General features: G+C 44.0%; 1 protein-coding gene across 1 annotated transcript in view; it reads right to left on the bottom strand.

Moving 5' to 3' along the window:
• The window catches only part of Ephx2 (epoxide hydrolase 2), a 37272-nt gene extending 20685 nt beyond the window's left edge, over window positions 1-16587 (bottom strand). Inside the window, exons 1-5 of the mRNA XM_052191152.1 lie at window positions 16378-16587; window positions 9078-9162; window positions 5301-5460; window positions 2637-2827; window positions 1832-1954 (exon numbers count right to left, since the gene is read on the bottom strand). Of these exons, the coding sequence (XP_052047112.1) occupies window positions 1832-1954; window positions 2637-2827; window positions 5301-5460; window positions 9078-9162; window positions 16378-16478 (660 nt within the window). The 5' untranslated portion in view covers window positions 16479-16587. The remainder of the gene's footprint in view (window positions 1-1831; window positions 1955-2636; window positions 2828-5300; window positions 5461-9077; window positions 9163-16377) is intronic.
• Window positions 16588-21190: the final 4603 nt, after the last annotated feature.

The raw sequence follows: 21190 nt of genomic DNA, 5'->3' as shown, positions 1-21190 counted from the left end.
GACATAATAGTGATTCTCCCCCGTAGCTTCCTGGAATGTACAGAACACTGGGAGATTGTGAGATACTGTTTGAGCTGACTGAGAAGCTGGCTCTGGAAGTGGGGTTGCCCTGTTCCCACAAGCATGTTTGTCTCAAAGTATTCTCCAAGGCCCCTTGTCTGGAGTTGGGTTGGGTGTCTCCAATTCTGTGACAGGGAGGGGGAAGAGAAGAACAGAGCAGGAGCAGCCCAGGAGTAAAAACATCATGTCCTTAAACAGTAAGAGTTGTGGAGGTTTGTGTATGCTTGGCCCAGGGAGTGGCACTATTAGGAAGTGTGGCCTTGTTGGAAGAAGTGTGTCACTGTGGAGGTTGTCTTTGAGACCCTCCTCCTAGCTGCTGGAAAACAGTCTGCTCCTGGCTTCCTTTCCATGTAGATGTAGAATTCTCAGCTCCTCCTGCACCATGCCTGCTTGGATTCTACCATGCTCCCACCTTGATGATAATGGACTGAACCTCAGAACCTGTAATTTAGCCCCAATTAAATGTTGTCCTTTATAAGAGTTGCCTTGGTCATGGTGTCTCTTGACAGCAAAGAAAACCCTAATTAAGGCAGAAGGTGAACACTTCTGTCACAGGTTTGCTGTTGTTTATCCTGTGATGTAAAAGTGCCTGCTACTGTGGGAAGCTCAGTCATGGAGAGAAAGCTCTGCCGAGAACGCCAGCCCACATCTTCATTCTCCCCAGTCTGTTTCTACTGGATGTTTATAAGGCCCTGATTTGATGATGTCATTTTTCTGCTATTTGTTCTTTCTCTTGGAAGCCTCACCACAGGGGACACTCTGCTCTGCCCAGGACTCTATCAGAAAATCCTATTGGCTCCTTAAATGGCTGCCCCAAAATTATTTCTGCTAGACGTTTTGAGCACCCAACTTGGTGATGTTTCAATATCTATCATCTATCTATCTATCTATCTATCTATCTATCTATCTATCTATCTATCAATCATCTAATCTATTTATTCAGCTATCTATCATCTGTCTATCATCTAGCTATCTCTTGGTATTTATTCTTTTACTCTGTCTTGTTACATTCTTAATAAACTCTCTCATTCAAAGCCCAAAGTATGGTCATAGTGAATCACTCTCTGGGCCATACATTCTACTTCCTCATAACTGATGGGAAGAAAGAAAGGATGTAGAACAGGTATCTAGCTTACTGGGAGGAAGGACAAACAGCAGCAGAGAGGATGGATTATTTGATTCAACTTGGCCTCAGTTTCCCCTCTGCTTGTAAGACTTCTAGGTCTAGAGAAACAAGCTGAGCTTGGGCAAGATACTTTAGGTCTTGTGTTGTTTATTCTACATGTTTTACTTTTTAATTACATTTATTTGATTTGTTGTATAAAACAGATCTATTTATTTGTTAAAGATGTAGGCTGTTACATTATAGGCTGAGTCATGTCTTCCCCTGAAACACACACGATGAGTTTCTAGATCCCATCATCTCTAAACAGGAGTGTGTTAACTGGCTAGACCCTGATCAGAGCTCCAAAGAGCTGCCTGTCTGTACCCCAGTACTAGCATTGCATGCATGCATGCACCGTCATGCCCAGATTCCATGCAAGTGCTTGAGATCACATTCAGTCCTCATGTTTACATCATAGACACTTGCCAACCGAGCCATCTCCCAGCCCTAAGTGCCTTTCTCTTGTCTTAGTTTCCTAGCTTGCCAGACGGTTTAAACTCCTGCTTACTGTCTGCACGGAAGGAAATGGATAGATGTTGGTCGGGGGTGTGGACTTCCTTAATCATGGGTGGCAAGGACCCAGACTCTGCCCAGAACTAAAGTTACCTGTATCCCTGTAACCTTCTCCAGTTCTCTCAGAGCCGAGTCTGTGTTGCGAACCAGGATGGTAGTCATCCCCATGTCACGGGCTGGCTTCAGATTACTTCCAAAGTCATCTAGGAAAACAACCTGGACCCAAACAGTATGCATGTCAGCTAGATGAAGCATCTTGTGCGAAGAGAACCTTGGAAGGAGAACAGGACTGCGGGCAGCTCTATGGTGAGGAAATGAAGAACATGGATCCTCAGGGATGGAGTGGGGGTTGGGAGAGGGGACTAGATTCTGCTCTGGTGTCTTGTGGTGAGGTAGGTTTGGCAGGAGGAAGGCACATGAAGGAGAGGGACATTTCCTTTACCCTTTATGATCAGAGTAGGAGAGCATAATACAGTGTTTCAACATAGTGACTTCTAGGACATTAAATGGACAGAGAAGATTCAAGTGGAACATGGTGCTTGGACAGGGATTGGACTGGGAGGCTTGGAGGAAGGAGATGTACTCCTGACCACTGTTTTGTGAGGTGACTCTCACCAGCTCGTGTTCTTGGCAAAGTCTCCCAGAGTCTCTGTTTCTTCCTGAGTAAACTTGGGCAGCTGCTCTAACAGTATCTGATTTAACTTACAGCCACAAAAGGGCTACATCAATGGAACATCTGGGCTAAGCTGCGTGTCAAAACCCTTCCTCCTGACACAAAAGGAACGGCCTAAGACTGTGTGGCCAGGCCCCAAGTGCACCCCAGTCTGTAAACTCAATGGCTCCCTTGTTGCAAAATCTCTGGGACACTCTTTCCCCATGAAAGGGAGTATCTACTAACCTCGTTGGGTTTTGCCTTCAGGGTGTCCAGTACAAACTTGTATATCTGAGGCTCAGGCTTGATCATCCCGACCTGACAGGACTCTATCAGGAAGTCAAAGTGCCGGCCCAGCTCGCACATCATCTGGGCCAGGCTGTCTCTCTTGTCACTGTCGTCCAGCCAGTTGTTGGTGACAATGCACGTTGTGAATCCTGAGAAAGAAGTTACCAGAGATTGCTATCAGTTACAGAGAGCTCTGCAATACTCTGGGTACCTCCAAGAGGCCCCTGAGGATGGGGAAGTCCCTACTGTGGCTCCTGCTAACCAACTCCAATCTCTACATACAGAACTTTCATTAGAGGAGCTGAGAAAGAATCACCTAACCCACGAGCACCTCCTGACACAGTCCTGAGTGTGGAGCTTTCTGAAGACCACTCTCTCCTTCTTAACCAAGTAACCATCAGCATTTTGGCACTACTGTCTCATTTTATAAGGGTGTCTTAAGTTTCCTCAGCTCGTGTGGTTCTCTGCACTTCTGTGGCCAGCAGGGAAGACCTACCTATCCCATATGACAGATGAACATGGTACACACTACTCCAAACCCACAGTGACGTCCAATGCTACTACATAGTCTATACTAATGAAAACCCCACCTATGTTTAAAGACAATGAGGGTCTCTGTGACCACCATGGTGGGAAGGCAAGAAGTAAATCCAGTCCAAAGCGACTCAGAAGCACATGTTGGTTCTAGAGTCTGACACCAGGTAGTTTATTTTAGGCATATTTAAGCACAGCATAATTTTGGAAAATGTTTCCTGATGAGAATTAACTCAATCCCATGTATAAAACAAAGCATAAGACATGTGTATATTGAAACTCTTTACAAAGTACATATGGCCTCTTCCAGGAAGATGGGTTCCATTGACTCAGAACAATGCTCAAGATAAGGGCCTAGGGATAATGAATGAAATAAACATAATAGTCTGGGGAATTCAAAGTTGGGCTGGCCCTCCGGATACTATGCATCTCCAGCAGAAAATAGGTGTACATCTTCCTTTGAAGAGACAATCTTGCGTGTTTAACATTTCTAGTCTGTGAGCATGAGGGCTTCATGTCCTCTACAAAAACCACTTGCCTTGACCGCCAGGAACCTAGAAACCCAAATAGAGACAACTTCATCTCCTGCCTCTGTCTACCTAGTCAACCATGGCAAGAAACAGGAGATATTGGGAGTAAGACACAGAGGAGCCAAAGATGAGGGAAGAGGTATGGACATGTGATGTGCTGTGGCTTGCATGTCTCTCCCAAAAACTTGTGTTGGAAATTTACTTCCTGATATTATAGGGTTAGTGGGCAAATGGTTAACAAAATGACCAGACCATGGGAGCTCTGCCTTCAGGAAGGAAGTCTGTGCTTACTGTAAAATAACTGGGCCTGCAAGGTGGGATATCTTGCATCCATCATTCACACTCTATCCTGCCCTCTCCTTATCCAACATGGCGAGCTACAGCATGGAGGCCCTCTCAGATAAAGGCCTCTTGATCTTTTGCTTCCCAGCCTCCAGAACTCTAAGAAGCAATACCTGTCCTTTATAAACCCTATAGCCCTGAGTCTTTTGTTATAGCAGCACAGATGGATTGAGTCAGATGCCTTGAACACAATGATGTAAGTCTGATGTGGATGGTTTCATTGATCCTTATGAAGAAGAGGCAGGCACTAAAATAAAATAGCCGCTAATGGATGGTTTTGACCTTGTGTCTTAGACCGACTGACATCATCTTAACTCACACCAGCTCATAGCACTGTTCTGACACCCAAAGACTGACACACTGACACTGGGAAAATCAGAGTAGCTTTAAAAGTCATGTTTTAAAAACTGTGGCAAAAAATTTGCTCACCTGAATAATTATTGATAATAATTAGTACTAACTAAAGGTCAGGATTTTGTTTATAAAGCAGTTACTGGTAATTGCTTTATTATATACAATTATGTCATTTCTTCAGGGATCCTAACAGTAAAGAGCTGTCTGATGTATCAAACAGACTGGTGCTTGCTTTAAGAGTATTCCAGATCTGTGATTTTGAAACACACTGACCTCAGCTTCTCAGGGGCTCTGGAGCCATGGGATGGCTGTATAAGATTCTTACCTTTCTTTCTTTTTTTTTCTAAATTTCTTTTTTATTAGATATATTCTTTATTTAAATTTCAAATGTTATCCCCTTTTCTGGTTTCCCCCCGAAAATCTAACCCATCCCCTCTCCCCTTGCTCACACTATGTTTATAGCAGCCCTATTTATAATAGCCAGTAGCTGGAAAGAACCCAGATGTCCCTCAACAGAGGAATGGATACAGAAAATGTGGTACATTTACACAGTGGAATACTACTCAGCTATTAAAAACAATGGATTCATGAAATTCTTAGGTAAATGGATGGAGCTAGAAAATATTATCCTGAGTGAGGTAACCCAATCACAAAGGAACACACATGGTATGCACTCACTCATAAGTGAATATTAGCCCGGAAGTTTGGAATACCCAAGATAAAATTTACAGACCAAATGAAGCTCAAGAAGAAGGAAGACCAAAGTGTGGATACTCAGGTTCTTCTGTGAAGGGGAAACAGCATACCCACAGGAGGAGATACAGAGACAGTGCGGAGCAGAGACTGAGGGAAAGACCCTTACCTTTCTTTTTGAGAGCAACGGCTGCCTGAAGCATGGGGCGGTTGATGCTTCTTGCTGCCATGGCTTGGCTGAATATTTGACTTATGGAGAAATTCTCAGGTAGACTGGCCCCACAGGCTTTGGAGGACTTCCTGTAGCTTTCATCCATTAGTGGTACCCACTGTAAAGCAAACAGATGGGGGTGGGTAGAGGAGCCAGTGGTTACAACCTTGGAGAAGGATCGGCAGCACCACTAGGGGCAGATGTGTGTGTTTCAACCCTGGAAACATGCTCCCTAAAAGAAATGGATGAACGTACTTGAGCTGCACTAAAATAACAGAAGCTGGGGAGCCTGGAAGCAGGGTAAATTCCTTTCCCACAATTCTGAAGTCTGTGAAGACCAAAGTCAAGATGGAGACAGAATGCTGTCTGTGTCATAGATAGTGTCACTCATTTTTCTCAAAGGCGAAGAGCCTAACTAATTCTCTATGGTCCCTTTTCCAAGGACTCTAACCTCACTCTGAATGGCTATACTCTCTTGACTTAGTTACTACCTAAAGACTCCAGAGTCTAAGGTCAGAATTTTAATACATGCATTGGAGTAGCAGCCACAGGCATTAAGATAACATCCAGCCTTCAAAGAGAACCTACACAAATGGCTACTACTACAGCTGAATGAAAAATGTCCTTTCAGAACTAGAACACTGAAGTCTTCATATTCTGCACCACAGAATGACTTTTGGGGACAAAGTATTTTTTTAAGGTTTATTTATTTATTATTTGTAAGTACACTGTAGCTGTCTTCAGACACTCCAGAAGAGAGAGTCTGATCTCATTACAGATGGTTGTGAGCCACCATGTGGTTGCTGGAATTTGAACTCAGGACCTTCAGAAGAGCAGTCAGTGACCTACACTAAGCCATCTCTCCAGCCCAGGGACAAAGGTTTTAAAGATGAGAGTCAGGTTAAATTTGGTCATTGGGATTCAATTCAGTAAGATGGGCATCCTCAGAGGAAGAAATCAGAAAACAGTCCTATGCTATAATTAAATAGGGATACTGTCCTCCAAGTTTAATCCAAAGGACTGCACTATTGTAGGGGAATGAAGACTTTGGGAAACACAGGGGATGGAAGGACCTTAGACCTTAGGTCTAAGGGAATTCATGCTTATAGGGGATTGTGGGATGTTAGCTTCCCAGCCTCTCTCTCCTAACTGGTCCACAGTTGTAAGTTGTACTGCCTGTACAAGATGCCAGACACTATGCAACTGTCCAGTCTTGGATTGGACTCTTATCTGTGAGCTACATAAAATATTTTCCCTTAATAACTTAATTTCCTTAGGCATTTTATTCTAGCGACCTAAAGCTAATATACATACCTAAAGGCAAAGTCATATATTGATCCAATGAGAAACTGGCTGTCTATAATCTGCTGAGACTCTAATCTATAACTTCCCAGCTTCTGTTAAGATACTCAGTCTGTGTTTCGCTATGGCAGCTTATGGTGGACTAAAGCTCTGTATCCTGATAAAATGTATATGTTGAGGCCCCAGTTCTCAGTGTATGTTATCTGAGGTGGGGGCTTTCAGAGATAACTGAGTCATGAGACTGGAGTCCCCATACCTGGAGCTAGAAAATATTATCCTGAGTGAGGTAACCCAATCACAAAAGAACACACACGGTATGCATTAACTCATAAGTGGATATTAGCCCAGAAGTTTGGAATACCCAAGATACAATCCACAGACCAAATGAAGCTCAAGAAGGAGGAAGACCAAAGTGTGGACACTCTGGTTCTTCTGTGAAGGGCCTTACCTTTATAAAAAGGCCCAGGAGCTTTGGGAACCTGCTTTTTCTACTATGAGGCTACATCAAGAAAGTAGCTGACTAGACTCCAGGAAGAGCACCCTCCCTAGATGCCTTGTGCTCTCTGACTCCTGGAAGAGCAAGAGGTGGCTATCTGACATTTGAGTCACCCAGACTTCTGCAGCATTTCTACAACAGCAGCCTAAGCTACAGCATGGTCCTAGCAACCTCACTGCAGATGGATTATAGCATGTGTGGCCCGCTTCAAAACTATTCATGAGCATCTCAGACTAACAGGATATCTACACAGAGTGGGGTGTATCCATACAGTGGCCCCCCGGTAGACACAAGGATAAACTATTGCTAATTGCCTGCAATAGAAGAAATCTTCTAACCCAGCGAATTTCTAGATTAACAGAACTTGCTCAGGATGTCTGAATCAGATGCAGGTCATGATGCTGCTTATTGGTAATTCACTCTAAAACATCCCTGCAGCACTGAAAATACGTGCTGTCCCTGCCCTATCCTGAATAGTGCTGCCTAAGACATTTTTATCAGTTAAAGCTTTAGAGATATTTGGTTCCCTTGGCATTGCCACAACTGTCCTTCACTGTCGTGTCATATATGTGTGTGTATGTGAGTGTGTGTGCATGTATGATAAAGTAACTGCAATGCTCTCAGCAATACCACAAATGAGTGAGCCTTTTCTTTCTCTTTATAAATTTTATTTTATTATTATTAATTTGAAAATTAGCACAAAAGATAATGGATTTCATCATGGGATTTTCTTAATGCTTTGTGTGTGTTTTTTAATTCAACTATTTTTTGAAAATGTTGTATTAGAGTTCTGGATTTATAGCATTTCTGCTCCTCCCCATTACTCCTTCAACTCCTCCTGTGTTCTTCCTCTATTCTCTCTAATTTAGTTTATGTGTGTGTATGCATGTGCATGAATGTGAGTATGTATATGTATGTATGCATGTGTGTAAGCATGCATGTGCATATGTATGTATGTATGTATGTATGTATGTATGTGTGTATGTATGTTTAGGGATGAGTACCAGTGATTGGATAATCAATTAGGTGACTCCTCCTTAGGGAACTGATTCTTGCTCTCAGCAGTCATAATTGTCTATAGCTCTTCATCTAGGGGTGGGGTCCTGTGAGATTTCCTCCATCCATGTTGCCATACCAACTGATGCTATCATTGTGATGGACTTTTTCAGGCAGACATATTGAGATTTCATGTCACATATAGGCAACACTATCTTTGGCTGACACTCTGATTCTCTGTCTCTTATGATCTTTCTTTTTACTAAGGTGGTTCCCAAGTTCTCTGATGGAGTTATAAGTGTCTATAATAATACAGCTTTTCAACAAGTAGCTTTAGAAAGAACTATGGGCTTATGGACAAATTCTTTATGGGCGCACTAATTGTGAATCCACAATTGTGACTACCATGACTACCTTATTAAAAAAAAATAACTGAGAATTTAGTACCAGGAACAATGTTTACTGGCACTATCTGAGTGAAACACACAACATTGGGGTTCACAACCACTGGGACATGGGTAGTATCATCACCCCATTTTACTGATAGCACAATGGAGATTTCAAGAAGTTAAGTAACTTGCTGTGGTCTTGATCGGTAAGTAAGGCCTATAAATTCGAACCCCAATCCCTGACTCCACAGCCTTCTACTCTGTAGATATTGAGTTAATTGAGTGGGTGGCCCTATCCTGAAATAGCTACTCTAGTTGTCATCATTTCTTGTCACAGTTCCTCAAGGCTTGTAAAGTCCCTCAGATTGTCCCAGACAGGCAACTCAGTTCTAAACACACCTTCCAGTGTTTTGCGTCTTTGTAAGTTATGGGGTATGGGTGTGGGACTGCAGGACTCAAGAAGACATGATCATGCCCACAGGGAGTTGAAGGACAGGTAGAAATGTAATGATGCAGAGAGCCTCCACAGGGGTCCACATGGCATCCCCTTACCTGTGAAAATGTGATCTTCCCTTTCATGAGCTGCTCAGTAGGTCCTTCTGGGGATTCTGTCTGGAAAGTATCAAGCAGGAAGTCTCTGGAAGATACAAGGAACAGCACCATCACCAGCTATTTGATGGCTCCATCATGTGTCCTCCCATGGCAGGGACAGACAGCTGCCATTATATTTATAGACAAACATATGTACATACACATACGTAGGTACATGAACACATACATAGATACATACATACATACACACACATACATACATACACATGCATGCTTATACACAAATGCATACATACATATACATACTCACATTCATGCACATGCATACACACACATAAACTAAATTTCTATAATAAATTTCTATTGTCAGAAAGGATGGGTCTATATAAGTCAAGGTCAAGTTTGTCTACATATAGCCATTTTTAGCTCACATTCTTCAAAAGCCACAATTTTTCCCTGGTATTTATTTGCACATATAGTTCCTATTTTATCTTAATCTCTAATTTCTAAAAACATTTCCTGTGTTAGGGACTGAAATATCTCTCCTTCAAAATTCCTACACAGAAACTTTACTTTGCAGTACTTCACAATGGAGCTATATTTGGAGATGGAATCTTTAAAGTGATAATGGAGTTAATGAGACCTTTAGGCTGGTCCTAATTTAAGATGATTGGTATTCTAATGAAAAGAGGTGAGTTAGACACAGGCACACACAGAGCACAGAACATTCTTGGACACACAGAGATGATGCTATCCTCAAGCCAAGGAGAGGTTCACTGGAGGCAATCAACTGTCACAAATCTAGTGTGGTATTTTAGATGAAGACTCTATGGCTTCAGGAATGAAGAATTAGATGTGATTATCAAGAGGTCAGAATCACTGGGATTAAATCATCTGGGAGGTATTTCATCAGGGTCAGCACACAGAAGCTATGGTTGGGGCCAGTGGGAGGGCAAGGCTGTGTCTCAAACTGGAGCCAAACTTGGTAATGTATAAGGGCCTCTCTTATGGTATTAGTTTTGATGACACGAGAGCTGCCAGATTAAAGGGGTCTTGGAAATCAGCTGAGCCTTAGCACTGTGTGGTAGGGTCAGCAGGAGACTAGCCTCAGTTGTAGTGGAGTCCCCAGCAGATTAGAAGTACCAGGACCACGGTACAGCGACCTCGAACAGGGACAGGTATGGAGTGGAGCCAGCCTGAGCCTTTAAGACAAACTGTGTGTGCTGCACTGCACTGTGGCACTGCAGTTGGCAGCACTGGGGAGGTAGAGTCTTTAAGCCCGTGGAGCCTTAGAAGATCAAGAGTGAATCCCAGATGCCAGACACTGAGCTAGTTACACTGCTGGGGTTTGGCTCTTCTTTGATCTGATTGTAACTGTACTCCAGTTCTTTTCCCTTGGAATAAGAAAGTATGCAACTTGTTTTAAACGTTATAGGATCTCACAATGGAGACTTCCTATTTTTAAAGAGATCTTGAACTTTTATGTGTTGAATTTTTTTAAAGACAATGGGACTTTTAAAAGTCATTCTATATTTGGGTACAAGAGATGACATGGGCATTACTTAAAGGGATATGCTTGTGTGTCAATGTTGACATGGGGAAGATTGTCCTGTCATAGTAAATTTTTGTCAAATTGGCACACATCTAGACACATCTGGGAAGAGAGCATTTCAGTTGAGGAACTGCCTTCATCAAACTGATGCTCTGCAATGTCTGCGGGGCATTTTCTTGATTCTTGATTGATGTGGGAGAATCTAGCATCAGGGCTGAGCCATCCCAGGGTTGTATAAGAAACATAGCTGAGAAAGCCAAGAATAGCAAGCCAGTACGCATCATCCTGCCACTGTTTCTGTTCCAGTTTCTGCCTCCAGGTTCTTTCTACTCTGTTCTTGCCCTGGCTTCTCTAGATGAACTATAACCTGTAAGCCAAACATACTCTTTCCGCCCCAAGTTGCTTCTTGCTGCCATGTTTATCACAGCAAAAGAAAAGCAAACCAGGACATCAACTTTGCTGAAAGCTGAACCTCCATCCTCCTGGAAAGCTCTGTGGCTAAACCAGCCAGTCTGTGCCCTTTGTTCAGCAGTGCTAATAAATGGACACACCTTGCCTACTATCAGCTGCAACTGCCAAGCCCATGGCAACTAGTCACCACCCCCAGTTAAGAGAACAACTATCTCCTACTTCTGTAGTTTATTCTTTGACTATAACAGAGTTTTGTTGTTGATGTTGTTGTTGCTTTGTTTTTAAACAGACTAACCCTCTCTTGGGTAAAATCAGCTCTGTGCATCTAAAAAATACATCTGTGGCCTTGACCAACTTTCTTGTGTTAGTAATGGCACTATCCCACTTTTGCCAACAGTGTTTTCTGAATAATCACATTAAGGTATGATCGACACACATTTTCAATCTGCCATCCAACAATTCATAGTGAACTCAGAGCAATGCAAATACCACCTCAGTCCAGTGTCAGAACACTGTTATCTCCATAGTGAGATTCCTCAGGCACTTTAGCAGTTCCCCTGCAGTTTTAGGAATCATAGTGGAGTTGAATGCCAGAAGCTTATATTAGATGACTAAGGTGTGCAAGGCTTGTGCTACAACCTGTGATGTAAAAGATGGGGAAAATAACAGCCCCATCCTTAGGAACTGCACAGGATTAGTAAGCAGATATCTATAGTGTATGAGTGAGATGGAGAAACCAAGGACATTATCTCTTTCTGTCTGGAAGATGGGGATTGGTTAAAGAAGAGTGAGCAAGACCAGCACAACAGCAATAGGACATTGCAAGAGCAGGCAGGGGCTATTTTAAAGTAAAGGCAATTTGAGATAACAAGAATATTCTTCCCATTGGAAAACATGAACTCTAATTTTTATTGCATTTATTTATGTGTAGGTATTTATGTGTGTATGTCTGCTGAGTCCTACATGGTATGGATGTGACATGGTTCCTGCCCCCCTGGAACAGAGCTAGCAGGGTGTGGGCCTCCATGAGGGTTGTTGGCAGTTGCTGGGTGTGTGGCTTGTTTTATATATATATATATATATATATATATATATATATATATATATATATATATATTCTTCATGTTCCTCCTTTGGGAAATATTCTCTCTGCTAAGGTTATCAGGAAATGTTCTGCCTATCAAGGCTATTGGGAAATGTCCTTTCTGCCAATGTTAATGACTCCATGATAGTCAGAAATAGCAGGAGTCTGAGAGATGAGGGTATGTCTATATCCTTAGCAAAAAAAAAAAAAAATCCTCAAAACAAAACAAACAAACAAAAAAACTGGTAAATGCCTGGACCTTCAGGACAGCCTATAAGGCTGTTGGAAAGAACTCTAAAAATGTGAGTTCAAAAATATTCAATTTCTCAGCTATGCAAAATGTAAGGATGCAATATAAATTATATGAGGGGCTTCATGGACCTAAAAAAACAAATGCAATTGCACCATGAGCTAGTGTATCAGAAAGATATTAAGGGAGGATATAAAGAGACTTCAAGAGTGGTGATGGCAGGGCAAGATCCCACCCAGCTAAGTTTATTGTTTGTGCTTACAAAGGCAAACAGATCTCTGAATTCATTTGCAACTTAAAAAAAATGTGATTGCAGTCTCTTTCTAAGAATCAAGGGACTGGGGTCAAGGAATGCTGATTTGTGGGATAATCAAAAGGAAACTTGGAGCAAATGACTGAATTGATATGTAAATGAAAGACGGCCTGGTCTGTGAGAACTGAGCTATCTGAAGGAGCTGTCTAGCTCTCCAGAGAGAGCCATCTTGAGCAGAACACTGGCTGTCAGCTCGTATCCACATTTGACACAAGGCATTCTTTTTGCTGCTCCCAAACACCCCTTCCTCAGGACTCCTCTCCAAGCTGAGGCTGGTCCTTGGCACACCTGGACATGCATATCACAATGCACATGAATAGATCAGAGGGCAACTTGAGGGAGTCAGTTCTCTTCCTCTACTGCATGGGTCATGGAGATGGAATTCTGGTTGTTGTGCTTGGTAGCAAGCACCTCTGTCAGCTTAGCCATCTCACCAGCCCCTGAGCACTGTAGTTTAAGAATGCTTCATCAAGCCGGGCGGTGGTGGCGCACGCCTGTAATCCCAGCACTCTGGGAGGCAGAGGCAGGCGGATTTCTGAGTTCGAGGCCAGCCTGGTCTACAGAGTGAGTTCCAGGACAACCAGGGCTATACAGAGAAACCCTGTCTCGGAAAAAAAAAATACAAAAAACCCCCCCAAAAAACAAAATACAACAAAACAAAAAAAGAATGCTTCATCAAGGCAGTGATTAGTGAAAGGGCAATGGCAGAAAATGAAACTGGTAAATCAAGAGATGCAGGGGACTGGAGAGTACTGGCTACTCTTCCAGAGGACCCAGATTATATTCCCACATGATGGCTCAGAACCATCTGGAACTCTAGTTTCAGAGGATACAACACCCTTTTCTGCCTCTGTGGGCACCAAGCATACACATGGTACAGAGATAGACATACAGACAAAACATCCATGCACATACAAAAAACCAAAACCAAAAACAAATAATGAGAGACACAAGAAAATTTCCAGGAACCTTGGGCTTTGGTCACTTGTATTTGCAGAGCTGTTATGCCTGCAGGCATGATGAAAATGCCCAGTGCATAGAAGAGCTTTTTCTTCACTTTCTGAAACCTACATAATCGGTTTTCACCTCTGACCTCTGGAGTCCAGCTTGTTTTGCTGTGGCCTATTCTATGGCATCTGTGAACAACCCTGACCATGGTCACAAAAGAGCTGCGTGAGGTATTATCCAGTGGTATGAGAAATGCATCACTCAGAAGACGTGGAGAATTTGGTAAGTAATAGCATGTATTAAGAACACTGCTGCCCATCTGCTTTACACATCAGCTAATGTAACCCTTACCCTAAATTCCTAAGTGAAAGGCAATGTCTTACTTAACAAGGAGAGATGACTAAAAAGGCAGGTTAAGCAAGCACACCCATGCACTTACACACATAAAACATCCGTACATACATACATATCCCTCACATAAAAATGGGCATGTGAAGAGGCCACCTCTTGTATCCAGACAGGAACCCCAGCGGAGTGAAGGAGAAACCAATCCACCCACAAAACTTTCAACCCCCAAATTATCCTGTCTACAAGAAATTCAGGCACAGAAGATGGAGCAGAGACTGAGGGAATGGCCACCCAATAACCAGCCCAACTTGAGACTTATCTCACGGGCAAGCACCAATCCTAACACTATTAATGATACTGTGATAAGCTTGCAGTTGCAGACAGGAGCGTGTTTTCTTCTGAGAGGTCCCACTCAGCAGCTGACTCAGAAAGATGCAGACACACCCACAGCTGAACAGTGGATGGAGCTAGGGCACTCTTCTGGAAGAACAGGAGGAAGGATTGTGGGCCCCAAAGGGGATAGAAACTCGACAGGAAGACTAACAGAGTAAACTAACCTGGACCGGTGGATCTCTCAGAATCTGAACCACCAACCAAAGAACACACATGGGGCTGGACCTAGGCCTCCCTATTCATATATAGCAGATGTGTAACTTGGCCTTCATGAGGGCCACAAACAACTGGAATGGGATCTGTCCCAAAAGCTGTTGCCTGTACATGGGTTATGTTCTACTAGCTGGCTGTCTTGTCTGCCCTCAGTGGGAGAGGATGCTCCTAGCATCACAGTGACTTGAAGTGGGATACCTGGGGGGAGAGAGGGAGCACCTGCCCAGAGGAGTAGGGGAGTGAGGAGAGGGAAGGATTGTGGGAAGGGGTGATCAGGAGGTGGGCAGTGAGCAGTTTGTAAAATGAATAATAAAAAAAAAATGGTTAAATTAAAATTTAAAAAAAGATAAAAATAAAAAACAAAACCAAAAAGTTGACATGGCCTCACATGTGCACACATGCATGCACACACACTTGAAGACTAGCTCATCATTCCTTCCTCAGTTTCCCCACTCAAATGGGTGACTCCTTTTAGGCAAGCACAAAGTAGGTGGCTTTTCACTTTCAAATGTAGTTCTCTGTCAAATTCTAAGTAGCAACAGTGTGACCAATGGAGGTAGACTTTGCAGCCACTTGTTTACTTGTGTTTCTTAGTTATTGATGTGTTTATTCTCACACACACACACACACACACACACCCCGCTCCCACCCCCACCCCACCCCCACGCGAGGGGAGGGAATAGAAACTTTTCCAGAACAGCAGCTAAGGAAGATACAAAGTCACAATGAGCCAGAGAGGGTGGAAGCTACACTGAGTGTAGGAACACTGCACTCAGCCACCGAGGCCACCTACTGTGTGATCAAGCAAGGCTGAGGCCACCTACTGTGTGATCACCAGAGTGATCTTTCATCTTTTTTATTTTTTAAAATAAATGTTTTCCTCCTTTCTGATAATAAAACACTTTTCTTTTTTTAACCTTAAAGTTTGGAAAATAGAAAAAAGTAGAGAAAACATATAAGCTCGAATACAATTAGTGATGTCTAGATCTTTAAAAAAGTATTTGCATTCCTTCTTAAATTACATGTAGCTGGCCGGTGGGGGCGCATGCTTTTAGTCTCAGCACTTGGAAGGTAAAGACAAGTGGCTCTCTGAGTTCGAGGCTAGACTGCAATATAAAGCAGGTCTCAGGACAGCCAGGGCTACAGAGAGAAACACTGTCTCAAAACAAAACTTTAAATTATGTGTTTGTGCGTGCATCTGTGCATGCAGGTATCCTAAAAGGCTAGAAGGGGGCGTCAGATCCCCTGGAGCCGCCTGACTTGGTTGCTGGGACTCAGACTTCTGCAAGAGCACGTTCTTTAACTGCATTCATCTCTCCAGTCCTGGGTCTGGATATTTTGATATATTTATTCCAGACATTTTCTACAGTTCTCTGCTTCCTCCCTTCTCGTCTGAATCCGAGCTACTACTTTCTGGTATCAGTGACTGCCTCCCCATTTCCCTGGGCTGTGGGACATTTCTGTAAACTGCTCTTGGACTAGTTCTCCTGTGTTGCTGGCTTTGGACTGAACTTTCTTGTAAATCACGGCGGGTATTTTAAAGACCCAGTGCAATAGAATTAATCCGGCAGCAAATAGCTTAGTAACGCCTCTTTTCGTAAAGGACATTTTTTTAAAAGCAAAGTTTAATTACTTAGCATTTAGAAGGGCAATAGATCTACTCGTGGACGCTGGCATTTTAGTCCAGGGAATGATTTTGATATTGCCCACCTGGAAAGCAATTTGAAACCTAGGCTGGACGTGGACAGGGCACCAGGCGGGACACTGACCCAGCGCGGGTCCCCTTACCTAGGCAGTGCCAGGGCCTCCTCGGTGCGGCGGAGAGCCCCGGCGATAGAGGGGAGGGCCAGCACTCCGTCAAGGTCGAACGCGGCCACACGCAGCGCCATGGCGGCCCGGGCTGCAGCGCCAAGCTGACTCAGACACAAAACTGGAAGACTGTGGCCTAGAGTGGAGAAGCTGCGGAGGGGGGGACCTGAGATTAGGACCGCGCCAGGCTCAGCACCGCCCCCCGCCACGCCCCACTACGCCCACTACCGACTCTGCCCTGCCTACTGACCCGCGGCCTAGCTGGGAGCTTCCTGCTGGGTGTTCCAACCAAGCGACAATCCTGGTCTTGGCCACTTCCTCCTAAGGACGAGAAACCCTGCCAAGGCTCCCCCATTGTCAGACTATGACCAGTTGGAAACAGGCTTGGTGTGGGGAGAGAGGGATCTTGAGGGGGCGGACGGGAGGAGAGGGGACATTCCAAACATTTCCTCCTTCAGTTTTGGTCTTGATTGACACAGCATCTGTATGTTGGGATCTGTGGACTATCTTCTCTAAATGTGGTCCACATCTTTGCAACCCCCCTCCTGTCTGCCTGCTTCTTCTGGCAGTGTTTCTGGAATACAAAACAGCCTCCAGTCACGATGTGCCAACCCAGAATACTTTCTCTCTTGTGGATTAGAAGAAATTAATTGAGTCTGTTTCCCCTTTGTACACTGTTGTCGGAATAATACTGCTTAAAAGTGAGCTGTGCTTTTTGGAGGTTTCTGGAACCTTCCTGCCCCTTGGCCCAGTGCTCTCCCTAGTTAATAAGAAAAAGAGAAACCTCACCTACTAATGAGTTCAATGAACAAATCCACATTTAGTCCGAGGCTGTTGTGAAAGACTGCCTCCCTTACTGAAATCGGGAACGGACTTCTTCGTTTGCTCCAGCTGCCGCCAGTCAGGTGGTGGGAAGCGGCCCTACTGTGGGTTAATTTTTGTGAGTATTTCAGACACTTCCTCTTCTTGCCTCAGGTCTTGTCTGGGGCAGTTTGTGTTTTCTGTGATTCACACCTAAAAAGCAGAAAGTAGCTGAAAATGTGGGGTGTTGCCCTGAGAACAGATAGGGTCTTTGGGGAGCACCTGTAGTGGAGTGTTTGAAAAAGAATTGAGATGGCCCTGGGCCTGAAGACAGAAAGAGAAGAGAATCTGAACTGGGTCTGGTCCTGTCTGTCCGGAATTCCAGTATCCCGGATGCAGAAGTGGAAGGCTCCAGGGCTCAGTATCAACCCCAGCTACTAAGTTCAAGACCCTGCCTCACAAGATAAAGAAGAAAACAGGAAACACACATTCAGACATAAACAAGCAGACAGACAGAGATTCAGAGAGACACATACAGAGACGCTAGACACACACACACACACACACACACACACACACACACACACACACAGTAAGAAGCAAGACAAGCAACAATAAAAAGAAAATAATACAGGTCTTTGTTAATAATACAGTGATCTCAAAAGTAAAGTTGACTTTTTCCATTAAGCTAATGAATCAGATTGCAGCCCAGATTATATACAAACTCTTATATAAACCTCTGACACAACAGACTTTCCTTTGGGTTCCAGATTTACATATCCAACAACTTTGCTTGACCATGGAATGGTCCTCCATAGCTCCTGACTAAGGCTGAACTCTGTTTTCGTCTCACCTTCAACAACTGCTTCTTCCAAGAGCCTATGATTTGGTTTAAGCCTCCTCTAAAGACTTGACCCCCCCCCCCCAGCCAATGGCAATTTAGGAGACAGCAGAACTTTGATGAGTTGAAGTCCCAAGGGAGGTCTTCTGGTCAGAGGAGGTCTGTCTTTCAAGAATATATTGGGACCCTAGCCCCTCACTTTTTATCTCCTTTGCATCCTGTTCCTGAGGTGACTGGTTTCATTATGTGCTGTTGCTGTGGGCAATGAGGCCAACCATTCATGGGAAGACACTTCCAAATCTGTGAGCCAGAAATACCCTTTCCCTCTCTAAGGTAATAACCTCTGGTATTGTTATGATAGTAGAAAGCTGGACCCCAAACAGGAGATGTGTTACTACATAACATAAGCCGTGGCTCAGCTGCTCCATCCAGAGACCTTAGAGTGGCTTGCTGACCACTGAGCCACATGCTCTGAAACCTGGTTCCCAGTCAGCTGACTGGGGCAGAGGTGGCAGCTTCTAGATCCATGGTGGTGTTTTGTTTCTTCAAGGTTTGGCTGCCTGGAAACAAATCCTTTCAGAGATTTTGTTGGCCTACCTCATCACTCACAATATGTCTGCCTCATCACCCGTATTTAATACTTCTGACAATTATCAATATTTAATACACCTGCCTATTATTCATAGTTAATATACCATGGGTTTGAAAGACTACAGTGGTTTCTGTTGCATACATCTGCATTCTGACTGGTAGAGTGTTACTGAGGCCAAAAGAATGTGTTTATAAAAATTACCAAGCAAAGAAGAAAAACAAGGCCACAAAAAAGTGGAATTCACAAACTACTCCTTGAAAAGAAAACTATGAAGACTTGAAAAATGAAATTTCATCTTCAAATGGAAATCAACCTTGGTTAGTGTGATGGTTAGCTTTAGTTGTCAATTTGACACAACTCAGAATGAAGATTTGTCTGTATGAGGTAGGATTGTGGGCATTTCTGGGGGTGGGGAAGACTGTCTTGATCGGCTTAGTTGGTGAGGGGAGACCTACCCAAAATGTGCGTGGCACCTTGTGGTAGCAGTCCAGATAAAAAGACATGAAAGGAAGGACATTGCTTTGGCATCTTGGCCTTCACTCTTGAGGAGTTCATGTCCTCCATTGCTGCTGCTGATTCTTTGCTTCTAATAGAACCAACTTCTTCAAGCTTTCAACAGAGACTGAAGACCAGCAGCTCTCTGGGATATTCTAGGGCAGCGGTTCTCAACCTCCCTAATGCTGTGACCTTTTAATACAGTTCCTCATGTTGTGGTGACACCCAACTGATAGAAGCCATCTAGGAAAGGCTATGGAAAGCAAGTGAGTTTCCTGGAGATGACCCGCTGTTTTGCATGGCTGCAGTGGGTGCCCTCTGGGGAGGCACAGACCCAGAGACTCCATCCCAGGATTGCTTCTCGCTGCTGATATGACGTTCTTGCTATTATTACATAGCCTAATGTTGCCTGGGCATCAGACCACCCTATTGGGCACATTTCCTGCACCTCACATGAAGATGGACTTTTATGAATTTATGCTGTTTAGATGAATTAATGACTTTATAGCATTCCTGATTGGAATAATTTTAGGAAGAAAGTTTAAGGAGATGGTTTTAGTTATTTTGGCAGAAAGATGTTGGATGTTGGGTCCCCTGGAACTGAAGTTATAGATAGCTGTCAGCCACTATGTAGGTGCTGAGGGTGTCCAATCCAGATCTTAGTCACTGAGGCGCCTCTCCAGCCCCTAGCTTGATTTTAAAAGCTGTTTTGCGGGTTGAATGAGGAGTTTACATTGAGGGATCTCTCTGCTGTGGCTGTTTCAGTTGAGCTCAAACTTCTTAGAGGCACTGAATTCACATTCTACTTGATGCTTAGTCTGTTGATCGTGTGCTATTTCTAGTGGGAGATTCCTTTAGATCAACAAATATTTACAAAGTACTTACTATACACCATGTACTATCGTATGCAACTGGGATGCACTGTAAGGGTGGCAGACGAAAGGTGAGAGGCACTGGTGAGTGCGGTTCATGGAATGTGGAATTCCCAATGGGGCCAGTTGCTTCCAGAGGACTTGAGACATGGAATGTCCATCACTATTTCAGATGTCAGTAGTCACCCACAGACAGGAAGCGGCATCCTGTGGTGGTATCTGTCATTCAGAGCCACACAGCTCCTTCAAACAGCTTCTCTCTATTAGGATAGCTCTCACATTCTGCCCACTGATTTCTTGTGGTAGATTCCACAGGTGCTGCATTCTCCAAAGCACCCCACCCAAGACTGGTCATGTGACATGGTCTCTGGTGCCACTTCCTGAGATTGGACATGATAATGGATGACCTGAGGAAACGGGGTATGTGCTGGAACTTTCTTCCAGAAATGGTGAGAGTAGAAGCATCTAGTTTTTCTCTGGAGGTTGAAATAAAGGAGAGTCTACAGTCTAGTTCTGAGTGGACCTGGTACCTGCGGGTGGCCCAGCAATAGCCTTGATGAAACTGAATCATGACATGACCACTCTTTGCAGTGATGTTTTTGGCTATAGAGTTTCTAGGCTTTCCACCATATGGGTCCCTGAGATTGAATTCTGGTTATCGGGCTTGCTGGCAGTCACCCGTATCCACTGAGCTATCTCTCTGGCCCTGGCAGTAGGGTCTGTGAACTGGCTTCTCGCATCCTCCCCAAGTTTCTCCTTAACAGTCTCCTTTCTGATAATGTGAGTGAAAGAAAACCCCAGCCCTGTAAACAAGAACACTAAGACGGATATAGTTAGATACAAACCCATGCATTTTGATAGAAGAGCTGCTTGGACCACAGAATTAAATTCCATCCACTCTGTTCCCAGCCAGATGGAAGTCTAGGTAGAGACCCAGGAGCTAGGCTCACTAGCTCAGTTGCATCAATCAGCCCAGAGTACACACGGGAGCTGCCGAGACAAAGGAGGACACGAGGAGAGAAGGGTCTTGAGTGGCAGTTTTGTCAGCTACTGTGTGGGCAGGGACGGCACAGACCCCATGGCTTCAGTGGTCAACTGTAGAGCAGAGTCCTCGTGGCACAGGTCCTGTGCTCCCATCTGGGCCGGGGCTACTACTTTTGCTTGTTTTCTGAATTCAAGTCCTCAAGCTGC

This window comes from Apodemus sylvaticus, chromosome 8 (genome assembly GCF_947179515.1).
Source record: "Apodemus sylvaticus chromosome 8, mApoSyl1.1, whole genome shotgun sequence".
NCBI lineage: Eukaryota > Metazoa > Chordata > Mammalia > Rodentia > Muridae > Apodemus > Apodemus sylvaticus.
Note: the sequence above shows the minus strand (reverse complement) of the source record. Positions and strands in the feature narration are given on the sequence as shown.